The sequence below is a fragment of the Lutjanus erythropterus genome, chromosome 18 (assembly GCF_056507025.1).
Source record: "Lutjanus erythropterus isolate fLutEry1 chromosome 18, fLutEry1.hap2, whole genome shotgun sequence".
In the NCBI taxonomy this organism is placed as follows: Eukaryota; Metazoa; Chordata; class Actinopteri; order Lutjaniformes; family Lutjanidae; genus Lutjanus; species Lutjanus erythropterus.
In genome coordinates this window covers 30805720-30827258 of record NC_139334.1, presented here as the reverse complement: position 1 = coordinate 30827258, position 21539 = coordinate 30805720, and the positions used below count along the sequence as shown (strand labels likewise).

Below are 21539 nucleotides of genomic sequence, written 5' to 3'. Positions count from 1 at the left end.
ATTGTTAAATATTAAAACTCATGATGTAACAGAAAGTCACTAAGATTTCATCCAAATGTAGAGCAAATTTTGACTGAAGTTTGAGAAAACCTGGTAAAGAAAATGCAAATTAATTAACTTTTCCATGTTAAATGAATACTGGGAGATGGTTCGTTCAGATGAACAGGATTGGTTGATCAATATGCTCTTTTACAAGTTAATTCTCATTGGTCGGACAGTTGCTGGTGTTACTTTCAAAAGAAAAAAACACTTCTTAGTCCATTATTTTGGGTGGTGGGCCATGCAGACCTGATTTAATTTGTTTTGGAGTGACAGACTATTTACTCAACATTCTCTCGGTTTCAAACTAATTGTCACATGGCTGGGCAAAATATCAATATTATATCGATAAAGAGATATGAGACTAGATATTTGGATATTGCTATTTCTGAATATGATGTAATTGTCTGTTCCTGGTTGCATTAAAGTTGGTTACATGTCTTTTGGTGCACCAACTGATGGGAACATTTTAGAATGTTTTATCCCTGTTTCACACCGGCACTTTTAGCCTCGGGTTTATTGGATTTTCGGGAGACAACCCCACAAACTCAGGACTAACCCTGCTCTGGAGCAGAGCCAGCAAGCCCTAGGCTAAAGTCGGGCTCAGCCAACTTTTTAATATTCCAGGATTGTGCCGATGTGAACAGCTCCCTTAGCCTGGGGCTAAGTGCAGTGTGAAAATCCCTCACAACTTTCTTTAGTTGACAGCCCTAAACAGCTGGTGGCACTAATTTTCCACTGGGTGCCATTACATAATTGTAGAAGAAGAGGGTGCAGCAGGATGTTGTACTTAAAAGATCTGTAGTTAAACCTCAAACAATGAAAAACAATCCAGAAAATATGATGGAAATCTGACATTTCTGTTGTTTTGTGTATTTATGTGAGTATTTGTAGCTTTTCAGTGGCAACTTGATGGATTTCATGTGTGTCATGATTTATTCACTAAGTCTGCTTCCATTTCACTTGTCACATTTTGCTTTTTTTTTTATCACTGATACCTCAGCCAAGCTTAAAAACTTGTTGTTGTTGAAGCACAGGCTGCAGGTGTGCTAATGTTAGCTGTGGCTCCTGCAGGAGACTTTTGTTTCAGACCAGCAAACATGCTGCACTCTTGACCTTTTAGATGTATTTTTGTGTGGCCCAGGTGTTTCCTCAGGTTAGACGTGTGTCTGAGTGTCGTCTGCATCAAGTTTTGGAAAGGTAACCGAACATTAGCCGCTGCTTTTGGCTCGCTATTTCCCTGCGGGAATAACCTTGCTCTCTTTCTGTACCCTTACTCTCTCACCCAGATGCACTCTTAGAAATTTGTCACTGATTGACTCGGTCGTACCAGCGTAATTCAATCCCTCCTTGTTCCTCCATGATGGAGAGAGTTGCAGTTGAGACTTGAGATATATTTGTAAAGCCTCTATAAACATGTGAACACACAACATTTCTCTGATGGCTTGCAGTGTGTTTAGCAGTATTTCCCTCCATGTGTAAAGCGTACAGTATGTGAGCCTGGAAAGCAGCGATCTGCTCCAGTGTTAGTCAGTGTGGTGACTCACTCTGAGGCTCAGTCACTTCTCGTTGGAAACAAGATGAATTCTGCCTTTGTTCGCTCGCTCTGCAGGGGTTTCTCTGTTTTTCTGGCTTTTACTTCATGAACTAAAGCTGTTGCCAAGCGTTCGCAATTAAACTATGCGGAAACACACACAGACAGTGTCAATGTCCTTATGAATGTGATAGATGTCCTCTTTCTCACATAGACAAGTCAGAAGTTTGTGAATGTGAGCTTGTTTTTCTCTCATTTACACAAATAACAATGATGTCATTAGGAATGTGATCTCTCAAAACCAACACTGATCAAAATCCACAGTCTTTTTTCATGCATGTGACACATCAAACCCATCAAGGCAATATGCCTGGAAAGATTACTGAATATATATTTTTGATTTATCAGATATCATTGAATTTCTTTTGTCAGTATGAAGCTTTTCCTCTGGTATACACTGGGAGAAAATTGAGGTGGGATTGTGACAGGACCAGGATCAGATTGAAGGACAGGATCATTATGGGGTTGGACCAGGATCGAGGTGGGTTCTGGATGAGATCAAAATCGTACTGGAAAGAAACCAGGACGAGATCGTAACAAGGTTAGGATTGGGTCAGGCTGGACTTGTGACGGGATCATGACAGGATTGGAATGGGGCCATTGTCATATCTTAAAGTAGGGTTGTGACAGTATGGATTTTTTCTGACCATGGAGGGATGGTGGTTTACAGCAGCTGCCCCAATAATTACGTTTTATTGAACTTAACTGAAGCAAACTGTCATAAGCATAACGTTAACAATGAGGGTGGTATTTAAGTGTGTGTAGTGCAAACCAGTAGCAGACAAATGACAGTGTTATTCATAGTGGATCACAAAATTAAAACTTAACACAAAGTTGTCAGTGTGGCAGTAAATGTACAGTTCAGGTCACAGTGTGTTGGTCTGTAAACTGCAGCTTCTTAACACCAAGAAAACTCTTGTCTGTTGTTTCCAAACGGCTGGAAAAATGATGAAGTAAGCTGAGCAGGAAAAGCTAACATTACGTTAATGCTAATGCTAGCGTTGTATCTTTACAATATCAGCTTGGTGCAGTCGTTTTTTGGAGACATGGTCCAATAAATCCACAATGATAAATCCAACACTGAATAGTTTCGTTAGTTATACACTTTTCCACGGTGAAAACAGTGGTTGTTGTTGTTAGCATGTTGTAAGCCTCCTACTGGCAATCCCAAGATACCTTGGGTTGAGTAGCACTGATTTCAACGTGACATTGACCCTTCAAAATAAAATTGTGATCACGGTAATGAGCTCAACCTCAAGGTAGACCGAGCTGCAGCATTTCATAACATTAATCACATGTTAGATCACATGTTGCAGCTTGTGCCAAGGGTTGGTCCAGAGGCATTTTGGACTGCATCTGTTGATAACTCCCCACGGAAATAAAAAATTAACTGAGAGATCCAGATGCTAAGAACAAGCCAGAGTGAAGAATATTCTGTCTTCTGTAACACTTCCTGTACACCGTCCCACTGGTGTTGTGCTGAAGTCTGTGCAACAACATGAAACCAGAATGTCAGATTTACTCGCTCTAGAGAGCAAATTAGAAAATGGTAGAAAACACCTGCTTAGTGTGAATACAAGCCTAAAATAAACATGAAAAAAGGCAAATTTATGGAGATTAGTGTGGTCACGTTCTCTCTTGCACACTCACGCACACACATACACACATATTCAGGATGTGATGTGTCCATTATCTGTGCTCAGATTCACTAATCGTCTCATTTCAGGTGAAAATCACCTCATTTCCCCACAGTGAGACTTTTACACCTGAACACAACACACACACACACACACACACACACGTACCTGAAACCCGAGAGCCAAGATGGTAACGGGTTGACACCATGCGACACACATACACACACACAGGTTGTTGTTTAAAGTGTTTATTAGCAGGGTGTTTGATATTCTACAGAGGAACATAAAGTACAGCAGGTCACCTCAGCACCTGTTCACACACCAAACCTGTGTGACACCGCTCGAAACATGCAGCACTTAACACTTCAAATGGCACCAAATGAACTGATTAACAAGAGGAAATGTGTGTGTGTGTGTGTGTGTGTGTGTGTGAAAGCAGGTGTGTTTGAAATGGCTTTTTATAAATGTTATTAAAGGTTTTCAGAAACTCGACCAAACTGTTTTCTCTGCAAAAGTTTCTCTTCCTCTAAATATTTATCGGAGGTCTAATCAGAGCTGTGACTGAAGTGTTTGGGTTCTGTCGCTGCCTTCTTGTTTGCTCAGATAAGGCTGGTGGTTTGGAAAGAGTGCGGTTGCTGTGCAGAGATTTGTGGCTGTTTTGGGACAAATCTTGGACTCTGTTTGGGTTGTAGAAGTCATTAAATCTGTAATAACTGATTTTGTTCACTTGTTTTCAGCAGAAACAACACTGACACGTCACCATCTTTTAAAGTTGATATGTTGGACTAAGCAAACAGCAGCTATTACTTACTTAAGCCCTTTGCTTCTCTAGGGAGCATATAGTAGGGGTGGGGGAAATACTCGATTCTTAGATGCATTGCAATGCGGACGAAGAAGATTCTCAAAATCGACTTTCTAAATGTTGATTTTTAATGAACCGAAAAAGGCAGAATTCAGCTGCGAGGGCAGTGCAGCACCCAGACCGTCTACAGAGCGCACACTTGCAAGAGTTATCGGCACTTAACAAGGAGAGATGTACTTCATCTTCTCAAAAGGCAGTGGGTGTGATTGCGTTTTAATTTAGTGTCTAATGAATTGCATTTACCAGACGCAGGTGAAGCGTACTGTGAATACTTTTTACGATCACCTGGAGACATAAAGACTTGAGGAGCGGAGCAGCGATTAACTGTAACAAACAAGAGCAGCTGAGCGACGCACATCATGGCATTGCACAACTTAAAACACTGCTGTGGTGAAATCACTCTTTACTCAGACTGTTCACCTCTAAAACTCTGAAAAGTCATCGCTGTCCAACATGCAGCTCGATGTCTTTCCTCAGAGCTCACGGTGCAGCAGAGAGGCTGCGCTCCACTGCTGGAGACACAACGATAATAACAACACACAGCGAAACACTCTACCTCCCCCTCATTTTGTTATTCTCATACAGGCAGGAGACTTTATGATGCTTTCAAAATGATTCATTCATTAATTAATGCAGTTAACTCTTTGAAAATAAAAAGGTCTGCAAAAAGTCGAGTCCTGTCCAGAGTCCTGCACTGGTCCAGCTTTGATAACCCACCCTTGCCCACACCTGCAAAGCTGAGATGCAGAACTGACCCACAATTTTCTCAAAGTCAAATCTGCACCAACAACTCACCTGTAATTAAACACACACAGTCACTTGTGTCCTGAATTGGCGCAGCACCTGTGCTCCTGCAGCTGTTGATGTGTTTCCATAGCGATGAGGGGCCTAGCTTGCAGCTATCAAAAGCTAATACTTTTTGAAACTTTTTACAAGCATCAAAGTGACTGACACTGTTATTGTCACAGTCTTTGAGAGCAGCACAATCCTCCCAAATGTCTGACTTTGCCTTTGTCAATGTATTGTCCACAGTTTGGTGTTGTTATTTTTCCTTCCATTTGCACTGCATCCTTTCCATCCTTCATGTCATCCATCTTCACCAGCCGTCAAAGCAAACTGTGACGTCCTCGTGTTTCTCAGCTGTTTAAAATCCTGCACAATCATTTTCATTTTTGATTTCACCAGGGAAAAAGATGTTATTGTATCATATTTGTTATATTATGGTTCTCGCCAGCTGCCTGCCTTAGCCAGAATTTAGTGAGTATATTTTACATAGTGTTTTTGTGCATCAGCTGTCGGGTCAAAAGCTAGTACCTAACCAGGTGCAGGACTGAGGACCCATCCAACCAGCCCACCTTGTCCATACGTGGACCCTCTCACTCCTTATCCTACATCACGTGACAGTTTTTTAAATAGGAAGGATTGGCGTATGACCTGCGTGCATAATTGGACTTTAGCGAATGCACTGCAGACTATTTCAAACTCTAAAGTTGTCTTATTTGCCTAATAATTGAGGGGAAAGGGCAGGAAAGAGCAGTTCATCGTGTTTACAGTGACAACAGGACACTGTGGTGAGCAGAGTCTCTCCTGTTAACCTTGCCATCAACAAGAACAACACCTGTAACCATGGTAACGGTAAACAACAAAGATTAAAACTAGACTAAAACTGACAAATACCTGAATTTGAATAAAAATAATGTTTTTAAAAGATTAAATGTGGAACAGGTGCAGAATAAACACTGATGAAAGAAAGAAACCTCTGTGAGATAATATTAGTTTTATTTTCTGGGCTTCAGCTCTCTGGAGGTAAAGAAAGACTTTTTTTTTCCTCTCAGTAATGACACAAACACTGTCCAACACTCTGAGTGTCACTGAACATCCCTGTTTCCTCACACACATGCGCACACACACACACACAAACACACACACACACACCTCTGCCACTGTGTAACAGTATAATAAAGCCGTGTGTGTGTACTGTGTTTCTGTCGGTAGCAGTTTCTCCTTGTTGCCTGGCAACTGATGATGATTGCGGCTGTGAAGTGTCCTTCTGAGGGCCATTATGAGACAGGCACACACACACACACACACACACACACACACACACACACACTGAATGAAGCAGAAGAGAACAGATGTGTGTGTGTGTGTGTGTGTGTGTGTGTGTGTGTGTGTGTGTGTGTGTGTGTGTGTGTGTATGTGTGTGCTTTCTGTCATTGTTCTCTCTCTTTCATCTCCTCACTTTTTCATCCATTCATGTCTCTTCATCTTTCTCTTCATCTCATTTTCCCTCTCTTCATCTCCTCCTTTTATTCCTTTCAAGTCACCTGATATTCTATATTTTTCCTCTCGACATCTTCAGACTCAAACCAGCACTGAAAAGTATTGTGTGTGTATATCACACTCTGTCATATCTTCTTCTTCTGTGCCATAGAGTTCTATTGTTGTCCAAAAACACACCAGTGACACGGTCCCAGCTGTCCTGAATCAGTCTTTTTTTGGTCTTGAATTTCCGATAAAATCAAACATGTTTAATATTATCTGACGGTCCCTCCAGTACCAAACAGGAAGCAGGAAAGCGGGTAGTTAAATGAACGGTTACACACACACCCTTTCTGTATCTTTTGGAACCGTCATCAACATTTGACTGATTTGGCCTCAGCAAATTTGCAGATGGAACAGGCATACTATTCTACATAAATGATTAGTAAACAACCCAGTTAGCTAGTTTTTCTCTAACATTAGCTAACTTAAGATGTGACTATGTGGCCAGAGACTTGCTTTTAACGATGGACATGCATTTGCATCACGGCTGCCTCATGTTTTCTGAATCTGTTTGGAGCAAAGGTTGTGCACGTCCTCTAAAATGTGTACATGTGACTGCAAACGCAAGGTAAAAAGCAAGAATATGTTCGGCCTAAGTCTGTTTCACTTGTCCCACAGCAATATGTCAAGTGTTCTTTTCAGCATATATGAAGAAACTTGACCAAGGTTCCACCAGGCACCAAGTTTACTTAACTATTTTTGCAGCAAAGAGCAGGTGTAGAGTTTATACAGAAATACAATTTGTCTTTATGGAATTGACAAGAAGACTGTAGACGTGACGCCTTTAATCTCGTGTTTCTAAAGATTTGTGTTTTTACAGACATGTAAGGAATTTTTAATGTCAGATTCCTTAAAGGGAGTTTGGTGTAATGTTTTCTCCAGAGAGTGCAGGGAGCTTCAGTTTAATCCAAACTCCTCCTGTGTATATTTTTTAACATTTTGTCACCACTAGAACACCAGGAGAGTGTGCGATCTCTGAGGGGGTGTGCACAATATCTCAATACTTTTAAATGCATTGTTTTGTATTTATTATTGGCACAGGTGCTTTGTCACATAGTGAATCAAAATCAGTAAAAAAAATAGTGATAAATCAGTAGTCTGGTTAAGTAGCCCCTTGATATTGGAAGGGACATGTTTCAATCTCTACCTAATTCTGTGCTCTATATAAACTGAGCTTTATGATAGTTTATCAGTGTATGAACACAGAGGATACACACCTTTGTCTTTCTGTCAGCCTGTAAAGCTCATACACACGTGTTCATTCACTCAGATATCACTGAATCTGCTGCTGCTGTCGCTGCTGATGTCACTAAATAATGATCACACACACACACACAAACACACACACACACAAACACACACCTTTATAAATGGCATCACGCAGCATGCCCTGTCGTCATGGTGATAGCCCTCTCTCATCCCCATTAGGTGTTGTAAGTGAGGGCCAGTACATCATCAGAGTTGTTGTGTGAAAAAACAAACCTCACAACTCCAGTCTGGATGATTTTCACGTTGAAGCTGCGGTCTGAGGATTCGGCTTCTGTCTCACTGTCTTTTTAAAAGTCAGTCTGAAAAAAAAAACAAAAACTTGTGGTCAGTCTGAGACGTCGTCTTTAGCGGGCAGTTCAGTTTGGAAAAGAGGTTTGCAGCCTCAGTAACAACGTATTCCTGCGTTTATCTTCACTGCACTTTACAGGCAGAACCACTGATCCTGTAAATAAGTGACACACACACACACACACACACACACACACACACACACACACACACACACACACACACACACACACAGCTGTGAACAGGCACTGACGCTGTAAATCTAACAAGTGTCTCACACATTAAATCTACAACTGTGCTGGGTTTAATAGACCTTTTTACAGCAGGCCTTTTGACTTCTCAAGTGGGGCTGTGTGAGTTACTCATCCATCGTCAGTCCAGTACAGTAGGTAGTGGCTGACGTGCCCTCAGTTTGGAGAGGCAGCAGGAGTACCGGTGTAGGAAGCTGAGCGATGTCCTGCTGTAGACAGGGTCAGCAGAAAAATCAGTTTAAGTGCACACTATATTTAGAATATTTTCACCACTTTACCTCGCTGACAGACGGACCTTTCTGATGGGAAACTGAAGTTATATAATCCAAGTATCACTCTCTCTCACTCAAACTATTTTAACAAAAACAGTCATTTTACCTGACAGGACGCAGGACTTACTGGTCTGCTGCTGCCTCAGATTGGTTAGTTAGTTTGTGTTATTGTGTGTCTTGAGAGAATCTGAACTAACCTTTTAAACAGCAAAATCACATAATAACTGAAATGGAAGCAACTTTAATAGCTGAGATAACAAGTGTGACCAGTAACATACTGGTGATGAAGTGGTCTGGTCAGAGAGCAGGACTGGACTGTGTGTGAGCTCTGTTAGTAGGTCAACTGTGTGTGTGTGTGTGTGTGTGTGTGTGTGTGTGTGTGTGTGTGTGTGTGTGTGTGTGTGTATGTGTGTGTATGTGTGTGTGTGTGTGTGTGTGTGTGTGTGCGTATTGATTTCTTGTTTACAGCTCTGTTGGCTGAACTAAGCTCCGCTCACACTTATCTTACAACCTCCTCTTCTTCTTCCTCTTCTTCTTATGCCAGGTCTCCCTGCAGGACTCAGTCTTGATCTCAATGAGACAAACCTGATTAAATAAAGTCTGAATAATCACTTTGACACGTAACACTTTTCTGAACAGTGAAAACACTGAATAGTCCAATTCATTTGTTTTCCCTGAGAGTGAGACATTCAGATGGACTCAGTCTCATGTCTATGTGTTCAGTACAGAGCTGGGGTCAGGTTGTGGTTAGCCTAGCTTAGCATAAAGACTGGAAGCAGTGGGAAACAGCTGGCTTGGCTCTGTCTAAACTTCAGAATATACCTACCAACATAGCATCTGATTTGCTGAATTTGAACACAAAAGAAAAGTTAAGTTTGTGGTTTTAGACATAGATTGTATAATGAGTAGTGCTCTCACAGTATGGTGAGTAAGCCTGTCACTGTTTCACCAGTTGGGAAATAACAGATGAGACTTAAGAAGCTGCAGTGTTTATTAACTGACACACTGTAACCTGAACTGTACATTTACTGCCACACTGACAACTTTGTGTTAACTTTAAGTTTCTGCTTCACTGTGAGCAGCTGCTCACTCTCCCTCGGTTGCAGTAAGAAAAAAATCCATGCCGTCGCAGCCTTACAGCTTGTCAGCTACATCTATGAAAATCAGAAACAGAAAAATGGCAAACAAAATGATGTTAGCTGTAAATGTTGCTGTAAGTGATCTCATACTGTTAGCAACAGTATGAGACTCTGCTAGAAAGCCTTTTTGTAAAACGATTAATGTTGGGAAATGGTTGGAGTTTGGGTGGGTTTAGGACAAAACAATTAAAGGGAAGTAAAGGGATGTTCAAGTAAAATGAGATGAAATTGAACACGAATAAATAAAGAAGCTGGCAGATCTTTTGGCGGGTGGCAGTAAAGCTCTGTGTGGCTTCAGTTCACCCGCAAAGAAGAAGAAGAAGCTTCAATCTGCATTTCCAGTAAGGACACAACTGCTGTCCTCAATTTGAGACAGAATTACCCTGTTGAAGTTTTCACACTCACTCACTTGTGTAGTGTGCAAAGTGAACTGCATGACAGTGTACTAATGGAAGTATCTGAACTGAGACACAGTAACACTCTTTTGCTACTACGGGTTTTCTTTGTGGACATGGTGAGAATATCTTTAATACACGTCTTTTTAATACATTTCTCTTGCTGTGTTGTGGCTGCCAAATTGTTCCAAGGGGCAAACATTACGGGGTCCCCACTGTATTTTCTTTTTATCTTCCAAGGGGTCCTTGGCTGAGAGAAAACATGAGAACATCTGCTTTATTCTCTGTCCAAAGCCTTGTCTGTGTCTTTCAGCCACAGACAGGTACCTTGTGCATCTGTATGAGTCGCTAAAGAGCAAAATGTTGGTGTTTACAACCTGGGAAGAAGAACAGGCAGGAAAATCACTCATAAAAACTCAACATGATGTCGTTAGCACCCGTCTGTATGATGTAACATGTTACATGATGTAACTGGTTTGTTTAATGAGCTGGTTTTAGAGATGGAGCTACTTGTTGATGAGGAGAACGGAAAAGATAGAAGCTAAAAAGGAGGAGGAGAAGGAGCGGGGGGGGGGGGGGGGAGGGGATGCTGAACGTTAGGAAGACCAGACTGGAACAATGATGTGGAGGAAGAGGAAGAGGAAGAGGAGGAGACTCTTCACCTTTCATGTTCTCACTCATTAGGCCTCCACCTCTCTCCCTCTCTCTCTCTCTGCCTCTCAATAAGATCCTCAACAACAATACACTTCATAGATACATCTTTATGCATGTGTGTGTGCTGTGTCACCATAGCAGCAGTGCTAGTCTTGTTGTCATGGCAGCGAGAACTCAAGGCTGCTCCTCTCCTCTCCTCCTCCTCCTCCTCTTCGTCCCCTTTTATTCAATTTGATTCAATTCAGTTCTTTCTGTACTGAATGTACGATACCGTATATTGAACTGCAGCTCACCTGACTGCCCTGCAAGGCACTGTGGGTGTTGCAGTCCTGGTTCAGAGCAGATGCACAGCTGACTGCTTTTGTTTAGATCTGAACTTGTCAACTTGTTGCTCAGCAAATATCTCTAAATGGTGATGGTGCTACCGCAAAATACTGCCAAGGGGGAACTTGTCTTGGTGGAACATCTCCACGTCGGGAAGTGAGTTCTGGTATTAAAATGACTACATCGCTGCAAAAGCTAACAGCTGTTAGCTTGTTTATGTTGATATTATTAGCGCCCCAGGTGCAGCTCAGAGGTTGTTCTTGTTTCCTGGGGACTTTGAAAATGTAGATGGTGGACGCTGCGATGTCAGACTGTGTTCACACTGACTTCTTAAAACTATAAAATTGAGTTCGCACACCAGAAGCTGCTCCTTATAGCATTTTTAAAGGTATACCACCACATGTGACAAGTGAGGAGACACACCTCCATATGTACATCCAGTGGTCACCTTACAGGTCACGTGATCAATATGTCAATACAATACAAAACACTTATGCAAAGCTCCATAGTAACTTAAAAAGTACAAAAATCAATCAGCTAGTCACCCGAACACCTTGAATATCACATGACTGAAACATCCGGTCAAAACCATCGCAATGATGTGCAGTATCAAGGAGAAAATCATTTCTTAGAGGTGCTTATACCACTGTAAAAAGTAGTGATAATAGATAATCAGTCATGAAAAGATCCCACAGAGATGTGTAACAAAAGTCTTGAATAGCATGTAAACATAAACACGCTGACTTTTTACAAGTGAGCGTGAAGTTATACAGACTGAAAAGTAGCTCACTGATTGCACAGTTTTGGTGATTGTCATCCTGCATCATCAGGACCAGCTTGGGGAAGTCAGATTCTGGTGACTGACGGAGGTTTGTGCAGCACTTTGATGATTCTGATGTGTAGATTTATGCTCTTTGCTGTGTCAAAGAGTTCACGAAGAAATAAGTGATCAACAGCATTATTGATATTCGTCACATGATGACAGACAGGTATGAGCAGGACAAAGAGGAGGCGTCTGGTACAGTGATGATTCAAGGCTCATGATTCTACACATGATTCATAAAACCACACACACAAGTAGCAGAACACTTCAGACCTTTTGCAAAATTAAACACATCATTCAAAACTATTCAATAATTTGTGAAAAACCAGACTTTGTCACCTTATGACACGCACATGGTTCATAAGAATAATAACAGAATAACAAAAGAATAAACAAAACAAAAATACATAAAGCATCGATTACAAAAACCCTAATCCTCATATCTTCAGCTAGCTGGATCTGGTCAGTGGGCTTCCAGTTTTTTACGATTGCTTACACACTAAAATTAAAAATAAGGCACAGTTAGTGAAAACAAATGCTCAGCCCAGATCTGCACATTCTCAGCCTCACGCTTTCTGCAAATCACTACACACTTTTCTCTACATTAGACACAGAAATCTGACATGATGTAACTTCTTTACCATTTCAAAGCACTGCCTTTAAAAAAACAACACTGTTCAAACAATCGATCAAACATGGCCGTTAGGTCCGTGAGGACTGTGACTGCACCTGTCTTCAACACAAAGGACCACAAAGGACCAAATTTATCAGATGCGATTCAAGAGAGTCTGGACAGAGAGTTCAGCTCAACTTCAGCAGATCTGCTGTTTAAACATTTGGACATGAGCACAGGTGAAAAACCACTTTTCTCTAAAATCAGCATATTGTAGGTCAGAGCCTGAGTGAGAGAGTTCATGCTTTCTTTTTCATCTCCACAAATGTTGTTGTTGTGTTTATGTGCTATTAATAATGTTGTGTTCTGATTTTCAGTGCAAAATGCAAACGTTGCAGGTGCATGGTTATATTGACCTGTAGAGAGATATAATTATTTTCATCAGTGTGCAGGACTGTTTTCTGTGTCATGTTTGATCCATATATTCATGTATTTTACTCTGACAACATCACTAAAAAAACAAACAAACTTTTTTTCATGGAAAAAAGTAGAAATTTTAAACATGTTTTAGAATGAGCACATCAGTGTCTAACTGGTTCAAACAAAATCAGTTCGTATGAACTGTGTGTGTGGTATTATCTAATTATTATATAGTTTTGAATGATCCGAGGTGTTCTGCTACTTGTGTGTGTGGTTGTATAAATTGTGGGTAGTGTTTTGACAAAATGAGTCACATGACAGCGTGCAGAACGCTGTTTCAAACATGGAACGTTGATACCAAAAGGAGCGATTTTTTTTTTTAAGTTTTTTTTCACTTATGCTCTTCTCAGTGTCCAACATTGTTACAGCGTTTACGTCTGATTGGTGGGTTTACAATGAAGCAGCATCAGTCAGATGTAGGTGAGGTATTTTGGTTAGATTTCTGAGTCTAATGTAGACACCTGCATTTAGCGATTTGCAAAACACCGTGTGCAGTGTTTTGCAAAAAGTGTAAGGCTGATAATGTGCAGATGTGGGCTGATGTTTTGCTCCTTGAGTGTCAGGTTTCACTAACTGTGTTATTTTTAATTTCAGGTGTAAGCAATTGTACAGAACTGTGCTACTGTGGGATCACTATTCACACTTTTTAATCTTGAAAACAACACTGAGAGGGATGCAGGCACAGCAGTTTGAAAACCTTCAGGAAACAAACCTGCACTGATGTGCATACATGTAACAAAATGATTTGCATAAACACACAGCTTATAGAGCTCAATTATACCATCACTCCTGAGCAGATGTACACTGTAAAATTGAAAAAGTTGAGAAAAACTCCCAAAAAATTCCAAATACAAGGCAACATACAATAGATTTTTTTAGTTTTAAGTTTTGAAAAAGTTTTACCAAGCACTAATCTTTTGATGAAATAAATTACTTTTCTTCTTTAGATAAACTTTGAGAAAACTCTTTGAGATTTAAATTTTTAATATTGTCAATTAAAACCATTTCTTTTTCAGGCACAAACATAATGTCAAATCAGGTTCACAGCTCACTCAAGTTCTATCTAAAGAAGAAAAGGAAATTATCTCAACTAAAGATTGTAGGTCAGCAAAACTTTTTTTTTTTAAGTTTATTTTAAAATTTAAGAGTTTGAGTCCATTTGTTTGGTTCGCTCCAGAGTTTGATTGACAGCTTTCATGTCAGCCCAAATAAACTACATTAACCTGTGTGATTTGGTTAAAAAAAACAAACTCAGGTCTGTTTGCCTGGTTATGTGTGAAAGCAAGGTCTGAACCTCTACAGCTTATAATATTACATAGTATTTTAACTAAAAGACCGGGGACAGCGAGAGATTGCCCGGGACTCGTGCTGGAAGTGTTGTAGATAATTTAGCATCTCTCAAACATCCCCCTCTGCATGTAATGTACAGTTCATGTGTGTAGATCGAGTTTATGTTGCTGTACTTGAGCAAAAGTAGGACAAAGAGAGAAGTCAGAAGTGTGTAGCACAAGAATTATCAATCATCACAATTAAAAAAAAGATTTTTTAAACCTCTTCCTGAAATAAAAGATCCCACTGTACAAAACTGAAGCCTTTCATGGCTTCAGTTGGACAAACTATCCAATGCATCTCATGTCTGTAGGCACCTACATCCTACCAGACTTGAACTTAGCTTCATGGCACCGACTCGTGTTGCTCTCCTCTGGTTAGATCCCTGCTTGTGTTGTATCACTTCTCAGATGTACATCACCTTAGATAAAAGCGTCAGCGTAGCAGCTGCAGCTTTTTATATACAGTGTGTATCATTCACCTAATGATCAGACTGAATTGCCATTTTGTAAAAGCTAAATGGGCTGTTTTTATAGCACTCTTCTTGTCCTGCAACCACTCAGAGCATGGCACGCTACATGCCAATATTCACCCCATTCACACACACACACACACACACATGAGTGCGGTCGATAGCTGTCTCAGCAGTGCTCTACAGTTGTGCTGCTCGTTTCAGTGACACCTCATCGATTCTCAACATAACAGCGAACTGCACCTTTAACTACCTGTGGATTAATTCCACTGTGTGTGTGTGTGTGTGTGTGTGTGTGTGTGTGTGTGTGTGTGTGTGTGTGTGTGTGTGTATGTGTGTGTATGTGTGTGTGTGTGTGTGTGTGTGCGTGTGTGTTGTCGTGCTGAAGTAATAATAATGACATTAGATGAGTTTTAATAAATTTACATTTAAATCTTTTTAAGGCAGAAAAAAGTATCAGAGCCCCACTGAACTTTCTCCTGCAGAATGATCCTCCTCTGTACGGCTCACCTGTAAAATCAACGTGTCCAAACTGTCAGTATTTGTTGCCAGAATATGTGTGAATCCACGCATCTGTGTCATTTTCTCTCCTTCATCCCGCTGTGACACAACTGACATCTTTAGTCGTATATGTAATATTTGCGAGATGATGACTAATGTTAACAAAACAAAATGCAATAAACCTGTGAATATAATGAAATGCCAGATAATATATAAGACTGTCACACTGCTCTTTATTATTACATGATGAAGCTGAAGTTCATCATTTGATCCTGGTGGCTTCACTGTCTGTAAACATTAATGTTTTTGTATTAATTTATTCTGTTCGATTATTCTGTCCATCAGCTCCTGATGACAATTTGAATGATTTATTCATCTGCTGATGAAGAACAAAGCTCTCTCTGTTATCTCTGTCTCAAATTTAAATTTGCTTTATTGGCACGATCGTAATTAACGGATTGATTCAGGGTAAGAAGATCGGTCTCCTCTTTATCATCAGCTGAACTTCTGAATCCATTTTTCTGCACAGAGCAAGCGCTAAGGATTTTGTTCTCCACCTCTTACAGTGGAGTCACATGAGGAAGGCATCACTTTACAGCCACAAATTTAGTATTATTATTATTATTGTTGTTGTTGTTATTGAGACCAGAAGACAGGTGAATTTTCCAGGTTCAATCATCAGCGCAGAAGACATTAGAAAATATCTGTTTTTTAAGTAAAAAGTCAAAGCCTGTAGGTGTGAACGGGGCCTCAGTCTCTGGTCACCGTGCCTGGATGATCTGAACTGACCCGTTCGCTGCTCTGCTCTCTGTTTCCGTCAGATACCAGAGTGTGTTTTCTATGGGATGTATGATAAGATCCTGCTGTTCCGTCATGACCAGACGTCGGAGAACGTGCTGCAGCTGCTGCGCTCGGCCTCGCAGATCCAGGAGGGAGACCTGGTGGAGGCCGTGCTGTCAGGTAAGAAAGACGATCTTAAACGGAAATGGAGTTAAGCATTGAACCAGACTGTGCAAACAGTAGTAAAAGTGCGTAAAATATAAAGTAATTTACACAATGAATGATAAACCCCTGGTGTGAAGATGTGACTGTGACAAAAAGCAGCTGCACGACGTCATCAACAGGCCAGGATAGGACACATCCCTGCCAATGTCCAGGGTTTGCAGAATTGTCCCTAGCAATAATTTTGATGAAGAAATTAAATATAGCAACTGTTAGTCCCTGTTAGTTAGTGAGATTCAGTATTGTGACAAAGATTTTGTGCTAACTAAATGCAAAACGAGTTGTGTTACATTATGTTATGTGTCCTGCATCTGTTTTCACTACATCAAATAAACAAAACACTTTGTAAAACAAACTTCATTCAAACTCAACAGAAAAACATGTAAAACTCATCAAAACCATCTTTGTTAGTCTGTCCACTCCTCCAACAATCACCATGTCTGGTTTGAATTAAATCCTTAATTCACAGCATGAAAAGAGTGCAAAGAGCCTGACTCTGCAGGCTGTTTCCCTCTCGCTTCTCGCCCAGCTCAGAGCACTCATGGTCTGGCTGAGTGGGCATGTCCTGCGTAGCTGTCACCCTACCCTACTACTGCTTATAAACTAAAGCCACACGTCTCTTCTTAGTGCCAAAATATTTAATATATAAATTAAGCAACTAGTGACAAATGAGTTATTCAGACATTCAGGGGGAAAGTGAGAAATACGTGCAACATCGCAATTTATTTTCATACATGCTGTAATCTTAGTCAGCACTCCTCTGGCAGCGTTTCTCCGTCTCTGCCTACACCATCCACCAGAGAGATGAGACTGACTTTGCAATAACAGGCAACAGGAGAACAGAGGAACAACACAGGAGACCAAAGTGGTAGAGAGTGAAGCTCCAACAGAGTTTGTAGTGATGAAAAGAAATAACCCTATTCATTCCAGTCGTGTTCCCCACCACCTCCCAGCTGGGTAGCATGGCCTCAGACCAAAGAGCTGGCAGGGTTAAGTCCAGGTCAAAGAGTGCAAACATTTGCATTCTCACATACAGCTCCTCTGGGTGATGTCTGGATAAGTACAGGGCTGCAGTGCAAGTGTGAAAGCAGCTTGGAGCTGCAGACGGTCGGACGAAAACGATGTCTGGGTAAAACATGCAGTCGCTCTGCCAAATGTCTGTAAATAAAGGGAATAACAATCAAGTACGAACAGACCTGGATTCAAAGTGAAGTTGTGTTTGTGTGTGTTTTTGTCCTGACGTTGTTGTGTTTGTGTCTGAGCAGGAGGGAGTCGAGTATTTGACTCTTCAAAGGTGTCAAACACTCAGCGGGTCACACTCCATTTCACCTCAGCTGATGGATCAGTGTGCGTGTGTGTGTGTGTGTGTGTGTGTGTGTGTGTGTGTGTGTTTGTGAAGATGTCTCACATTGCTTTCACCTCCTGAGTGATACTCTCTCTCTCTACACACACACACACACACACTCACTCACTTTGTAAACATCACACTCTTCCTCTTAATTTTCTCTCTGTTCCAGTTTCCATTGATGGAAAATAACAAAGTTATTATTATTATTATTATTATTATTATTATTATTATTATTATTATTATTATTATTATTATTGTGGCTCCAAAATCAACACAGTAGAAAAGTTGCTTGTAGTAGCTTTAAGTAAAACAACAATCATTGCGAATCACAAGAGGATTCTGGGTAAAACTAGTCAAAAATAGGTCTAAACAAACCAAACCAAAGAAACTGTGCTGCAGGTATCAGCTGACTGTTTAATTGGTTTGGTAAACAGCTGTGGCAGCCTGATAAACAGCTGACAGGATCCAGATGTGTTTAATAAAGATCTTCATCTCAGTTTGGTGTCAGACTCGTCTGTCTGGCTGCCGTCCAGCTCAGGACTCAGGTGTTCACGCCCCAATACGCTAACCGTCTGACAGCTGCTGCTACCCGCAATTTCCTGCCTCTCTGTCACAGTACAGTGTCTGTGTGGTGTGTGTGTGTGTGTGTGTGTGTGTGTGTGTGTGTGTGTGTGTGTGTGTGTGTGTGTGTGTACATTTGCATAATGATTGTCTGCATTTGTGTGTTTCTTTTAATGAATGTGTTTGTACTTTTCCTTCAAACTACTTATGAAAAGAGTTTTTTTAAATTAATACAGCACACTGTCATTTTGTGTAATTGTTGGGTATTTTATTCCTTTTCATTTTTGTATTCTCTTTAATTTTCTGATTTAATATCGCTCATTGCATCCTGAAATATTTTAATCCATGTTCAACCACGTGAAGCACTTTCTAACTTTGTTTCTGAAAGTGCAGTATGAATAAAGTTTATGACTGCTATTATTTAAAGGATCATTTATGTGCTTGCTTTTACAAAAAAGTTTGAAATATTTAAAATTTGCTTGTTTGTCATAAAAACTTCAGTCTTTGGAGCTTCTGATGCTTTCTGAAGGAGTAATAGCCAAAGTTGAAGCACTGAAAGTTGAAATTTAAGATCTTAAAATTCTAGTGTGTAAGAAATGTATTTATTTTAAATGAGTCTTAGTCTATTTATTTTGAAAATTGTAAACCAAATTACATCTTGACAGCAACAGGCTGAAAAAACGAATATACTTAAAACCTAATTACGTAGTTAATTGTATGAAAACCAGAATTTTTTATTTCAAGTCTCCTGTATAATACACGTCTGAAATTTGTAAAACTGCTTGAAAATCCATTAAAAATTCAGTGAGTTATGATGATTTTAATTAAGGACAGACCTCCTGCCTCCGTAGGCACACATGCATCAGGAGACACCACCACCCCTCCCCAAGATGGCGGCCAAGTTTGACGCACAAAAAATGCATTGTCTGCATCTGTCTGTTTTTGCCAGTAAGGAGGGGTCCGGCCGGTCTGCCCCGACCCAAATCTACATCCTTGATTTAGTATAGGAGAGACACATGAATCATAAATCACAGATTTACATATTTTAAACTTGTTGACGACAGACTCTAACCCCCCCTACAAGTTTTATTTGAAGTGAAAGAGCTGAAAGAAGTTGAAAAGTCATTTTGAAGTACAAGGAGTGAGTTTGTGTGAATTTAAACAGAAGTTCTGGAGCAGCAGATGAAATTGAGCTCTGAAATAAATGGAAGAAAGTTATAAAAAATAAGCAGTGAAAGGAGCTGCACTTGTACTTGACTTCTTCCTTTTCTTTATCTTCATTCTCTCCTCGTTAAGCTTCTTTTTATTCTTCTTCCTTCACATTTTCCTTCTCTTCTCCTTAAATGCTCCCATCTTCCTGATTATTTCCCTCCTCTCCTTGTCCTCTTCACCCCCCCACCCCACACATACACGCACCTTCCTCCTCCTCCTCTACCTCTTCTCCTCCCGCCTCCTCCTCCTCTGTCAGGATGCTGACACTCAGTTAAAAACACTTTTGTTAACAGCTTTCTGCCAGTCCCTGCGACAGCTCGAAGTGTGGAGGAAACAAACAGGAAATTGACTTTGTACGGTGTAACAGGCAGCTCCAGCCAAGCGAGCTGATTGGTCACGAACGACCTGTAAAAAAAAAACCATCCTGATAATTCCCCGAAACACTCGTGCAGACAGGTTTTATTGGCTGTGATTTGAACCAGGCACCTAGTTGACAAACTGTTGTTTCCTCCTGTATTTTTTTTTAATCAGCTCACATGTTGATTAAGGTTGTTTACAATCTACAATAAACCCCGAGGATGATGGGACTTCAGCGCTCCACTGATGATTTATTGTTTTCATTAAAGTTGTTATGAAGACAAACATTAAAATTCAACAGCAGGAAAATGAAAAAGAAAAAAAAAAACACGTATTCATCCATGTAAATGTGCAAACATATATACCATAATTACAGTAAATAGTGTAAAAAGTGTCCATATAAACATTCAAATTGTTATCATGACTATGCAAACTTTTATTACTTAAAGCTGTCATATTTCTGACTTGACAAACAAACATGGACGCCTCAAATCAGACAAAATATGTCATTCAGGGTAATTAAATCCAAATTTAGTGCATATAGTGTCTTATGGTGCAATGCACAGTATATTTACCAAACAACCACCTGTGCGTTTTGGGTGATCCAATCACAAGTGGACAGCTGTCAGTTTACATCTGGCTTTGGAGCGCGTCTTCACAAGCGTCTCTCAAGTGACCATTTGTGGATAAATCTCACTTCCTTCCTTTATTTTCAAATAAACATTTATTTATTTATTTAATGTTTATTTGTAGAGACAAGTATGTAGCATAAATCAACACCAACACACCACAGCATTTATAGGCTAATATGCACTGCCGATCCCCAGCTGTGCCTTTAAAGTAAAATTACAAATACACAAGAGACAGAACAAAGCATATATAACTGTATCGTCCACATACATCTGAACACCTGCTCCGACACATGACTGTGATAAGTCATAAAGTTAAAAAGAAGGGGACCAAGAACAGAACCCTGTGGTTCTCCTGTTCTAATCTTTAAAAGAGAAGACTTCTCATTATCAATAAAAACACACTGTTGTTGGTTGGACAGGTAAGATTTCAACTACTGCAATGTTTTATTGGAGAAATTAAATTTGGAGAGTTTGTGAATGAGGATATCATGAAGTTGTGTCTGCATGCTGTTGTTTTTACCTGAAGTTGATGAGTTTAAAGTTCATGAGAGCACAAATGAGACCAGGATTGACAACTTTACAACTGTGGTTCACTGATTTTGGTGAAACTGGATCATATTCCCTGTGATTACTCTGTTTTTGGAGGACAGTGTTCGTAGCTTGTATTATTGTGTGTTTCATTTGAACTGGGGAATCGGAATTGCTGGAGTTCCCAGTTGGAAGGTTCAACTGGAACGCCCCCTGAAGTTGGTTTTCTGATTTGGAAAGCTTTTGGAAATAAATGCACAAACCAGCTTTTCAGAGTGAGACAGGAAACATCTAAGTTTTGATCTGTTCCTAAGATGATAAAAGGCTGTCTTAGATTTATTAGAGATGATTCTGGAAGTTAAGATCAGCATCTAAAGTCACACCCAAGTTTTTGAGATGCTCACATGGTTTTATAGACAGTTTAGTCCAAAATCTGATACCTGCGATCCACCGGATGAGATGATCTACTGGTTTATTGGTGGAAACAGATGTGTGTCATCGGTGTATAATTGATATGAAATATTACATTGCTGTGTTATGCACCCAAGTGGAAGCATGTACAGATTAAACAACAGAGGACCCAGGATTGACCTCTGAGGGACTCCGTCACCAACAGACAAAGACAAAAATCT

General features: G+C 40.2%; 1 protein-coding gene across 1 annotated transcript in view; it reads left to right on the top strand.

Moving 5' to 3' along the window:
* The window catches only part of prkd1 (protein kinase D1), a 56696-nt gene that overhangs the window by 5056 nt on the left and 30101 nt on the right, over positions 1 to 21539 (top strand). The window contains exon 2 of the mRNA XM_084742170.1: positions 16089 to 16227. Within this exon, the coding sequence (XP_084598296.1) occupies positions 16089 to 16227 (139 nt within the window). The remainder of the gene's footprint in view (positions 1 to 16088; positions 16228 to 21539) is intronic.